We start from the raw sequence: 12,621 nt of genomic DNA, 5'->3' as shown, positions 1-12,621 counted from the left end.
AATCATACATTCGTATCTCATTTTTAGGCTATCCTTGATACATAAATAGTATCAAAGTGAAATAACGCAATGATTTGTATGGCATATACCATGTCAAATATAAATTGTTTCAAAAACAACAAATGCTGGGAGAACACAGCAGCTCCATCAGCATCTGTAAAGAGAAAAGACAGGTTAACATTTTGGGTGTAGAAGTCTGGCATCTACCTGGTCTGCATGCTTCACTCGCTGTGTAAATTCATTAAGCCATAGATGGGACTCCATTTTAATAGCATCTAGTTCATTTAACAGAGTACACATTTTCTTATTTAATTTGGTGGTAGGAATGATCAATCAATAATTGATTTTTGTGTGATGCTAATGTTTCAGGGCATGCATGAACTACTGGCTCCTCTCATCTTTATTCTACACTGTGATCACCAAGCCTTCTCACATGCCAGTGAAACAGCAAATCCAAGGCAAGTTTTATCTGGATATTTTCTGTATATTTGTAAATGATTTATTTTGAAGTTCAAATCAACCTGAAATAGATACAACATTGCACTTTATGCAGAATACAGGTCCAACTCACAGGAGAGGACATAATAGTTGAGGAAGAGGGTGGTCCATTAGCTACAACAGTACTGCTGGATTGTCACAGCTTTGCTAACATTTGCACTTGGAGTAGCACTGAGGCAACTTTCTCAGTCTTATCTGGTCATTTAGAGAAGAGACAGAATATTTGCTGAGATGAGAGGTGTTTTCCTGCACTTCTCAAGCATGTCTATTGCAAATCTAAATGCAACTTTAGTTTTGTGGATTCAGGAGGATAACTGTTGGCAGGGGAAGGAGAAGAGAAATCAAGAGGAAAAATAACAAAAGTAAAGTTCTATATTAAAAATTATTGTATCGTCATATCAGTTACCAAGCCTGTAAAATGTTGCTGACTAACCACAATCTTTTCATTATTAGAATCTTTCATGTACCTAAATGAAAGTAATGTGAGCCAACTGGATTGGTCAGTAACACTACCACACAATTGCTACCCAGAGAGCTAAATGATTGTTAATATACAGTGCTGGGCTCTCAACAAGAAAATCAAAGTTTAGATTTCAGTCTTGACTAACGTTTCCACAGGTTTCCCTTCGAGGTGATATATCTTGGGATAAAGAGAAAACATCTAAAATGAGGGTATTGTTCCTGGCACACTTGAGCAAACTGTATTTGGGGGGCTGGACCATGTACCACCATTCTACACTGTGATCACCAAGCCTATAATTAAAAATTATTCTATCATCAAATCAGTTACTAAGCCTGTGAAATGTTGCTGTTAAGAGAAGTAAGGGAGGAAATAGCAGAGGCTCTGACCATCATTTTCCAATCCACCCTGGCTACAGGCGTGGTGCCACATTACAGGAAAGATGTGATTGCACTAGAGAGGGTAGAGAGGAGATTTACGAGGATATTGCCAGGGCTGGAGAATTTTAGCTATGAGAAAAGATTGGATAGGCTGGGGTTGTTTTCTTTGGAACAAAGGAGGCTGAAGGGAGATTTAATTGAGGTATATAAAATTATGACTGGAATAGATAGAGTGGATAGGGAGGATCTATTTCCCTCAGCAGAGGGGTCGTGACCAGGGAACATAGATTTAAAGTAATTGGTACATAAGAACATAAGAAATAGGAGCAGGAGTAGGCCATACGGCCCCTCGAACCTGCTCCACCACAAGAATTTAGAAGAATGAGAGGGAATCTCATTGAAATGTATAAAATTCTGACAGGGCTAGACAGACTGGATGCAGGGAGGATGTTTCCCCTGGCTGGGGGGGTCAAGAACGAGGGGTCACAGTCTCAGGATACGGGGTAGGACATTTAGGACTGAGATGAGGAGAAATTTCTTCACTCAGAGGGTGGTGAGCCTGTGGAATTCTCTACCACAGAACGCTGTGGAGACCAAGTCACTGAATATATTGAAGAAGGAGATAGATAGATTTCTAGACACAGAAGGCATCAAGTGGTATGGGTAGAGAGTGGGATTGGTATTGAGATAGAGGATCAGCCATGATCATATTGAATGGCGGAGCAGGCTCGAAGGGCCGAATAGCCTACTCCTGCTCCTATTTTCTATGTTTCAATCAGATCATGACTGATCTTCGACCTCAACTCCATTTTCCCGCCCGATCCCCATATCCCTTGATTCCCCTGGAGTCCAAAAATCTATCCATCTCAGCCTTAAATATATTCAATGACTCAGCATCCATAGCCTTCTGGGGTAGAGAATTCCAAAGATTCACAACCCTCTGCGTGAAGAAATTCCTCCTCGTCCCCATCTTCAATGGCCGACCCCTTATCCTGCGAATATGCCCCCTAGTTCTAGACTCTCTAGCCAGGGGAAACAATCTCTCAGCATCTGCCCTGTCAAGCCCCCTTATAATCTTGTAGGTATGAATGAGATCACCTCTCATTCTTCTAAACTCCAGAGTACAGGCCCATTCTACTCAACCTCTCTCCATAGAGCAACCTTCTCATCCCAGGAATTAATCTAGTGAACCTTCGTTGCACTGCCTCCAAGACAAATATATCCTTCCTTAGATTAGGAGACCAAAGCTGTACACAGTACTCCAGGTGAGGTCTCACTAAGGCCTTGTACAACTGTAGTAAGACTTCCTTACTCCTGTACTCCAACCCTCCCAGCAATAAAGGCCAACATGCTATTTGTTTTCCTAATTGCCTGCTGTACCTGCACACTAACTTTTTGTGTTTCTTGTACGAGGCCACCCAAGTCTCTCTGAACACCAACATTTAATTGTTTCTCACCATTTAAACAATATTCTATTTTTCTATTCTTCCTACCAAAGTGAATAACTTCACATTTCCCCACATTATACTCCATCTGCCACTTTCTTGCCCATTCACTTAATCTGTCTATATCCCTTTGCAGACTCTTTGGGCTCTATTTTCGCACCCGCGATCGGGTGCGTTCGTGGTGGGGGGCCTGCGAATATCCGGGATTCCCGGGGCGGGTCTGGAGCCCGGCTCCAACCCGCCCCATTCCGGGTTCCCCTGTGACACGCTCACATGCGCGCGCAGCCCCCGCATGTGGGACTGCCGGCAGGGTGCCACTTAAAGTACTTGAACAGGTACTTCAGGTTGTTTACAGACCTGATTGACCTGATATTTTAGGAGGGATCGGATTTGCAAGGAACTGAGACTGTTTCCCGTACTGGGGGAAACACTCCCAGTTCAAATGGACATGTTGCAGCCACCAGCCTGTGGCAGCTGCAAAGGTCCATTTGACAGGTGGGGCGGGGGTGGGGGGGAGACCCTCACTCATTGCAGGAGGCCACTCTGTCACTTTGGACAAAGTTTGGCCTCCACCACCCTCCTCCTAACAATCAAATGCATAAACTTGCGCACTTACCCCGGTGTCCAGACACATTTACCTACCTTGCGGACCCCCTCAAATGTACATCTTCCGGATGGGAGCCGCCGTAGCTGCAGTTATGACCTCCTCGGAGGGCGAACAGTATCACCAGCCTCGCTGGCCATGCTGTCCACCTCTGACATGTGGAGCTCCACAATACAGTGCTGTGACAAATCCATCTGCACAGCAGGAGGGAGGGCAACGGCAGAGAGAGATGCTTCGCAGAGGGCACAACCCTCGTCACCGGGTCTACAGACCGAGGCTTAGCTTCCGTGGACATGTAGTCGTGGACATCTGCAGCCTCCTTCATGCCGAGCTGCTCCCGGCTGGCCCGAGCACCATCTTCTTACCTGTCGCTGTCAAAGTCACCACTGCCCTCAACAACTTCTCCTCCGCATCCTTCCAGGGTGCCACCGGGGACATCGCCGACGTCCCTCAGTCGTCTGCACAATAGAGCTCTGCAAATACACCTACACCCACTCTGCAGTGACACAATGGGTGGCATCAGGTGTGGGTCTTCATAGTGATCCTCAGGAAAAGACATTATTGCACAAACCAGACAAGATTCGCAAAGACGTGGCAGTAATGGTGACAATATAATATGTAATGTGAGTTGATCAGAAATTAAATATAAGTAAAAACCATGACAAACCCTCAAACACCCTTCATGCTCACAACACGTTTGCCTTACGCTTCCTACTGCACATATGTGATGCATGCCCTGTGGCTGCAGCACAGGTAGTGGCAGGTTGAGTGAGGCTGACTGTGAAAGAGATGCATGAGAGGGTGAGTATGAGATAGAGCCATGTGATTGTATGAGGATTGGGTTGAGTGGTAGTGGTGGGATGAATACTGGCGAGGTGAGTAAGTGCAGGTAAGATGAGGATGAGCTTTGAGTGGGTGTGAGGGGTGATGGCAGTGCAGAAGGAGATGTGGGGTGGTGGCGGTGATGTGGCAGACGGAGTGTAGGGGAATGAGTAAGTGTACTCACTTCGGCTGACCTACTTAAGTGATTGCAGCGCCTCCTGCACTGTATGCAGGTGGGCGATCTGTTGGTGGTGCAGGTGACCTCCTCTGCCACCTCGAGCCAGGCCGCTTCCTCCCGCCCGCCGGGGGGAAGATCTCTGTCCTCCCCCTCCTCCTCACCCCGTGTATTGATACCTGGAGTGAGGCATCATTAAACCTGGGAGCAGCCTTCCCCCTGGGCTGCTCCATGCTGTAATTTTTCCTATTTCCTGCAGCATCAGTCAGTGGAGGACTGCCCCTTTAAATAGGGCTCCTCCAGCTGACAGACCTTGCTGCGCATGCGCAGTCCGCCCGCCGCGCAGCTCAGCAGTGGGAAACCCGAAAGCCAAGGTAAATGGCTCCAATTATCCTGTAATTGTGTGCGGAGCACCCCGATTTCACTGGGCACGGTACCCACGCGCCCAGTCGACCCCCCGCTGAGAACCCGCCGCCCTGCTAATATCGAGCCCTTTGTGTCCTCCTCATAGCTTGCTTCCCCACCCAGCTTTGTATAGTCAGCAAACTTGGATGCATTACACTCAGTCCCTTCATCTAAGTCATTAATACAGACTGTAAATAGCCGAGGCCCAAGCACTGATCTGTGCGTCACCCCACGAGTTAGAGCCTGCCAACCTGAGAATGACCCGTTTATCCCTACTCTCTGTTTTCTGTCCCTTAGCTAATCCTCTATCCATGCTAATATATTACCCCCAACCCCATGAGCCCTTACCTTGTGTAGCAACCTTTTATGTGGCACCTTATCGAATACCTTTTGAAAATCCAAATATACTATATCCACTGGTTCCCCTTTATCTACCCTGCTGGTTACATCCTTAAAAAACTCTAATATATTTGTCAAACACGATTTCCCTTTCATAAAACCATGTTGACTCTGCCTAATCATATTTGCTTTTCTAAGTGCCCTGTTACCACTTCCTTAATAATGGATTCCAGCATTTTCCCGATGACTGATGTTAGGCTAACTGGCCTATAGCCCCTGTTTTCTCTCTCCCCTCCCTCATTGAATAGCGGGGTAACATTTGCTACCTTCCAGTCCACTGGGACCAATCTAGAGAATTTTGGAAGATCATAACCAATGCATCCACTATCTCTGCAGCCACCTCTGTTAGAGCCCTCAGATGTAGGCCATCAGGTCCAGGGGATTTGTCAGCTTTTAGTCCCATTAGTTTGTCCAGTACTTTTTCTCTAGTGATATTAATTGTTTTCAGTTCCTCACTCTCATTTACCCCTTGGTTCTCTACTATTTTTGTTATGCTTTTTGTGTCTTCTACTGTGAAGACAGATACAAAATATTTTGTTCAACGCATCTGCCATTTCCCGATTCCCCATTATAATTTCTCCTGTCTCAGCCTCTAAGGGACCAACGTTTACTTTTGCTACTCTTTTCCTTTTTACATACTTGTAGAAGCTCTTACATTCTGTTTTTACATTTCTTGGTAGAAGGATTAGAAGGGAGCTGAGGAGAATTTTTTTCACCCAGAGGGTGGTGGGGATGTGGAACTCACTACCTGGAAGGGTAATAGAGGTGGAAACCCTCAACTCATTTAAAAAGTACTTGGATGTGCACTTGAAGTGCTGTAACCTACAGGGCTACAGACCAAGTGCTGGCAAGTGGGATTAAGCTGGATAGCTCTTTCTCGGCCGGCACGGAAGCGATGGGTGAAATATCCTCCTTCTGTGCCGTAACTTTCTATGATTCTATGATTCCAAACAAAGTATGGAATGAATGTATCGGGCTGGCTTTGGGAGAGGGGAGGGAAAATTCATTTTTTTTATTATCTAAAGATAAACATGTCAATAATTTTATTCTCTTATTGTCAGTTATAAAGAATGGTTGCACAGAGCTATTTTTGTTGATGCCCAATGTGAATACTTGGATTTTGGCAGTTTTTATAGGTCAAGTAGTAAACACAGCTGAATATATTGGTGTAGAGAAGAATATTTTACTAATTTTGCAATTTATATTTCCACAGTGAGGAAATGAAAGCTCTCCTCAATCCTGAGTTCTTGGAACACGATGCTTAGTAAGTTAAGAAATAACATTTTTTTTTGTTATTGACATTGTTTTATTTGTGGTTATTTTGAAACTTGCCTTCTTATCTCATCAGTGCAATGTTCTCACATCTTATGGACACTGCAGAACCATGGTTTTCAAGCTTTGAAAGAGAAGTAAGAAAGGTATGTTAATCTTAATCATCAATTTATGATAAATTCAAATGTTTTAACTTTTATTATTATGTCCATTTTTTTCTCAAGAATTACTTAACACAAAATTACTTAATTATTTCTTTTAATTTTGTGTGAACTGGATGATTCCTCCCTTCCCTGATCATAATCATTACTTGTGTGGCCATCAGGAAGTTATAATGGATGCATTAAAGATTGATTGATTTATTTATTTATTATCTATTCACATTAAATAGTGGTAAAATTCGCTGTGGAATTAAATACTATTGCTCCGGTCAATTATATTAGCTGCGCTCCCAGTTTCACTTCTGTTTAAAAGAACAGTCCACACTAATTATCTTAATATTCCTGACCAAAACCAATGCTGTCATTCTCTGGAGAATATAGTTGCAGGAAATGTGTTAATTAACATTTCATCCTGGGAAGAGAAATAGACATGATAATTGGGAAGATTGGTATAGAGTACACAAGAGCACATTTTGTCTTTACAGTCATTAGTATTTTAAAACCAGGAGTTTTCGGTCTTCTGTTATGGAGCCAAAAGGATAAGTGGTCTTCAAAACTGCCAGTGACGATCATTGAAACAAATGTTCTGTTCAGGAGCAGCTGCTACATCAGGAGTTCATAATGAAGATAAGAAATTCTTCTGTTATAATCTGAAATTTGATTTCTTTGAGTTGAAGTGTGCTGATTTGTATAAAATCATGTACATTTTATTTTTTAATATTTTAAATGGATATTATCATATTGATGGAAGAGAAGAAAAATGAAAAGAGAACAAGACTGGTCATGAGGGTGACTTAGCCATGAATGAAGATGTATTGTGTGGAATGCATAGTGGGTTTTTTTATTTTGCCATAGCGTTCAAAATTATCAAAGTGTGTTCCAAATTATAGTAATATAAAATTTCCAGTTGCAAGTATTAATCTAGGTCAGAAGTATAAAAGGATAGTAATAGTAGTCAAGGAAATTTGGAATACTTTAGTAGATGAACACTGGAATGGCCGATCGATCTTTAATGTGGACTATTGTAAGGTTATTCAAGTTGGTATAGAAATATGTAAGCAATGAAACAAAGAAAGGATCTGGGTGCAATTATTCAACATTCAAAGAAAGTATCCAGTTACTGTGAAATTATCAACAAGGCTAGTAAAATGGGGTGCATCTCAAGGACACTTGATTATAAGCCAAAAAGTAATCATATGATTGTAAATCTGTGGAAAACAGAGGGAAGGTTTAATATTTAGTTTGTTAGGTTGATATTATGTAGTGTGAGTACTTTTGGTGTCAGGGAGAAATTCTGTAAAGATAAAATATGTTGGACGGAGTTCAGAATAGAGAAAACAATACATCATCTGTAGATGTAACAGGCTTGGCCTAAATGGCACTTCCTCATTATTTTGTGATTGGTTTTGCCAATGAAAGAGAGGAAAGATGCCTGAGTTGAGAAAGGAGTACAGACTGGAGAGAGCTGACTGGAAATGTTTAGTATCACAAAGGAAGGCTTGTTGAAATGCTTAGGAAGCTCGAGGTAAACAAGGCCCCGGGCTCGAACCATTTGGATCCAAGAGTACATTTAGTGTTGATTGAGGAGATGTTAAATTCCCTCACTGATATCTGATTACAATGAGCTTTGAAAGATAACAGACCAATAGATTGGAAAGTAACAAATGGAGCAAGGGATGAACTCTCAAATTACAAACTTGTGAGCCATGCCTCAATCATGTGGAAACTGGTTGCTAATGAAGTCCCGTAGGCATCAGTGTTGAGCCAGTGTTGTTTATTGTTATAAATGACTTTGAGAATGGAATATTGTCCAAGATATCCAAGTTTACGGATGACACCAAATTGGATATAGTGGCCTATGATGCTAAACAATTAGGGTTGCCAACTTTGATTGGATCTATGCCTGGAGGTTTGGTCACATGACATCCGCTGCAGTCTGCATATGTTATTGCATTTACTTAACAGCTTGATAACTGCTCTTTCAAATTTACATCACAAGTCCCAGGGAGATCGGTAGTAAATTGTGTTCCGAGGGATGTGAATGCACAGGTTGATCTTGATAAATTGGTCACTGCTCAGGTACAATGTATAGGTGTCATGATGTAGTCCATTACATCATGGCATCATCATGAGACAGGCAGACATGTGCTAATGTTTTTAAAATGCATATGTGGGGGAGGTGTGTTTCAAATCTACCAAGACCACGCTCCCACTGGTGCAGTGCTTTTACTGATCACAGTTAGGCCAGTGATAGGCACTAAGATCAAGGGAAAAAGTGAGTGTCCCTGGCCATCTGTAAAAACAAAATTTGCCAAATTTACTGCCCATCCAACCATCGCCTGTAAGAGACCAAGACTGCACGACCCAGTGATCAAAGGTCAATATAAAAGAGGCTTTAGTTTTCCTCCTTGCATAAGACCCACTGGATTTTAATTGTATCCTAACTTGCACTAAGTCCAGTTCACCCATCACCCCTGTGCTTGCTGAGCTACATTGACTTCCAGTCCGGTAACACCTCAATTTTTAAATTCTCATCCTTGTGTTCAAATTTCTCCATGGCCATGCCCCTTCCTATCTCTAACCTCCTCCAGCCCTACAACCCTCTGAAATCTCTGCGCTCCTCCAATTCTGGCTTATTATGCATCGGCGATTACTATTGCTCCACCATTGGCGGCCATATCTTCAGTTGCCTGAGTGTAGAAGAGCATGCCAGGAGCAGCACCAGGCGTACCTAAAAATGAGGTACCAACCTGGTGAAGCTACAACTCAGGACTACATGCATGCTAAACAGCGGAAGCAACATGCTATAGACAGAGCTAAGCGATTCCACAACCAACGGATCAGATCAAAGCTCTGCAGTCCTGCCACATCCAGTCGTGAATGGTGGTGGACAATTAAACAACTAACGGGAGGAGGAGGCTCTGCAAACATCCCCATTCTCAATGATGGCGGAGTCCAGCACGTGAGTGCAAAAGACAAGGCTGAAGTGTTTGCAACCATCTTCAGCCAGAAGTGCCGAGTGGATAATCCATCTCAGCCTCCTCCCGATATCCCCACCATCACGGAAGCCAGTCTTCGGCAAATTCGATTCACTCCACGTGATATCAAGAAACGGCTGAGTGCACTGGATACAGCAAAGGCTATGGGCCCCGACAACATCCCAGCTGTAGTGCTGAAGACTTGTGCTCCAGAACTAGCTGCGCCTCTAGCCAAGCTGTTCCAGTACAGCTACAACACTGGCATCCACCCGACAATGTGGAAAATTGCCCAGGTATGTCCTGTCCACAAAAAGCAGGACAAATCCAATCCGGCCAATTACCGCCCCATCAGTCTACTCTCAATCATCAGCAAAGTGATGGAAGGTGTCGTCGACAGTGCTATCAAGCGGCACTTACTCACCAATAACCTGCTCACCGATGCTCAGTTTGGGTTCCGCCAGGACCACTCGGCTCCAGACCTCATTACAGCCTTGGTCCAAACATGGACAAAAGAGCTGAATTCCAGAGGTGAGGTGAGAGTGACTGCCCTTGACATCAAGGCAGCATTTGACCGAGTGTGGCACCAAGGAGCCCTAGTAAAATTGAAGTCAATGGGAATCAGAGGGAAAACTCTCCAGTGGCTGGAGTCATACCTAGCACAAAGGAAGATGGTAGTGGTTGTTGGAGGCCAATCATCTCAGCCCCAGGGCATTGCTGCAGGAGTTCCTCAGGGCAGTGTCCTAGGCCCAACCATCTTCAGCTGCTTCATCAATGACCTTCCCTCCATCATAAGGTCAGAAATGGGGATGTTCGCTGATGAATGCAGTGTTCAGTTCCATTCGCAACCCCTCAAATAATGAAGCAGTCCGAGCCCGCATGCAGCAAGACCTGGACAACATCCAGGCTTGGGCTGATAAGTGGCAAGTAACATTCGCGCCAGACAAGTGCCAGGCAATGACCATCTCCAACAAGAGAGAGTCTAACCACCTCCCCTTGACATTTAATGGCATTACCATCGCCAAATCCCCCACCATCAACATCCTGGGGGTCACCATTGACCAGAAACTTAACTGGACCAGCCATATAAATACTGTGGCTACGAGAGCAGGTCAGAGGCTGGGTATTCTGCGGCGAGTGACTCACCTCCTGACTCCCCAAAGCCTTTCCACCATCTACAAGGCACAAGTCAGGAGTGTGATGGAATACTCTCCACTTGCCTGGATGAGTGCAGCTCCAACAACACTCAAGAAGCTCGACACCATCCAAGATAAAGCAGCCCGCTTGATTGGCACCCCATCCACCACCCTAAACATTCACTCCCTTCACCACCGGCGCACTGTGGCTGCAGTGTGCACCATCCACAGGATGCACTGCAGCAACTCGCCAAGGCTTCTTCGACAGCACCTCCCAAACCCGCGACCTCTACCACCTAGAAGGACAAGGGCAGCAGGCGCATGGGAACAACACCACCTGCACGTTCCCCTCCAAGTCACACACCATCCCGACTTGGAAATATATCGCCGTTCCTTCATTGTCGCTGGGTCAAAATCCTGGAACTCCCTTCCTAACAGCACTGTGGGAGAACCGTCACCACACGGACTGCAGTGGTTGAAGAAGGCGGCTCACCACCACCTTCTCGAGGGCAATTAGGGATGGGCAATAAATGCCAGCCTTGCCAGCGACGCCCACATCCCGTGAACGAATAAAAAAAAAACCTCTGTAATTCCCTCCCTCAACCTCTCTGTCTCGTTCTCCTCCTTTAAGACGCTCCTTAAAACCTACCTCTTTGACCAAGCTTTTGGTCACCTGTCCTAACATCTCTTTATGTGGCTCAATGTCCAGTTTTGTTTGATAATACTCCTGTGAAGCACCTTTGGACGTTTTACTACGTTAAAGGCACCATATAAAGGCAACTTGTTGTTATATGCAGAGTTGTGCCACAGGTCTCCACCAATGAAGCATTCTGTAACTATTCAGTTGGGATAAGAGGCAGTTAACAGTATGTGACAAATTTGTTACCAACAGAGGATGCTGAACCAGGCAGTCACTAAGAAGAAAGGACGAACTTGCATTTCTATAGCGTCTTTCACGACCTCAGGATGTCCCAAAGCGCTTTGCTGCCAAATAAGTACTTTTGAAGTATAGTCTGTTGTAATGTAGGAAATGCAGCAGCTTATTTGCGCATAGCAAGGTCCCACAAATAGCAATCTGATAATGACCAGCTAATCTGTTTCAGTGATGTTGGTTCGAGGATGAATATTGAGCAGGACACTGTGGAGAACTCCCCTGCTCTTCTTCAAAATAGTGTCATGGGATCTTTTACGTCCACCTGAGAGGGCAGACGAGGCCTCAGTTTAACGTCTCATCTGAAAGACAGTACCTCTGATGGTACAGCACTCACTCAGTACTACACTGAGTGTCAGCCTGGATTATGTGCTGTAGTCTCGAGTGGGACTTGAACCCCACAACCTTCTGACTCAGAGACGAGAGTGCTACCACTGAGCCATGGCTGACATGGCTAACCTGCTAGTCTGGTCACCTATGGAGAAACATACACTTATATAGCACTGGTAATGTGGTGAAATATCCCTAGATACTTCACAAAGCAACAGATCAGGCACCAAGCAGAAATAGAGGGAAAGTTAGGGGAGGTAACTGAAGTTGTGATCAAAGATGTAGGTTCTCCAGCATCTTTTGAAGGAAGAGAGAGGAGGAGAAAAGCAAGTTGCTTTTGGGAAGAGAATTCCACAGTGAATGGTCACAATGACTGAGGACTATGCTGCCAATAGTGAAGCGGAGGGAGAGGGTGAACGTTCAGTAGAGCAGTGGGTGAAAACTGAGACATGGGTTAGGAGCCAGTTGCAAAGATACAATAGAGGGAGACTATAGAGGGATTTATATATGAGGATGTAGATTTTGGAAGCAATGCTTTGGAGGATGGGGAGCTAGTGGATGTGGTCAAGGACTGGGATGATAGTGGCACTTTGTATGGAGTAGTATGACAGTTATGAAGTTCTGAATG

At 44.5% G+C, this 12,621-nt stretch overlaps 1 protein-coding gene across 7 annotated transcripts in view; it reads left to right on the top strand.

Annotated features, from left to right (window-relative positions):
• tbc1d5 (TBC1 domain family, member 5) overlaps positions 1-12,621 on the top strand; it is a 495,410-nt gene that overhangs the window by 268,494 nt on the left and 214,295 nt on the right. For all 7 annotated transcript variants that reach the window (XM_068006107.1, XM_068006096.1, XM_068006070.1 and 4 more), the window contains exons 10-12: positions 370-458; positions 6,402-6,452; positions 6,537-6,606. In XM_068006107.1, coding sequence (XP_067862208.1) covers positions 370-458; positions 6,402-6,452; positions 6,537-6,606 — 210 coding nt within the window. The remainder of the gene's footprint in view (positions 1-369; positions 459-6,401; positions 6,453-6,536; positions 6,607-12,621) is intronic.

The sequence above is a fragment of the Heptranchias perlo genome, chromosome 2 (genome assembly GCF_035084215.1).
Source record: "Heptranchias perlo isolate sHepPer1 chromosome 2, sHepPer1.hap1, whole genome shotgun sequence".
NCBI lineage: Eukaryota > Metazoa > Chordata > Chondrichthyes > Hexanchiformes > Hexanchidae > Heptranchias > Heptranchias perlo.
Note: the sequence above shows the minus strand (reverse complement) of the source record. Positions and strands in the feature narration are given on the sequence as shown.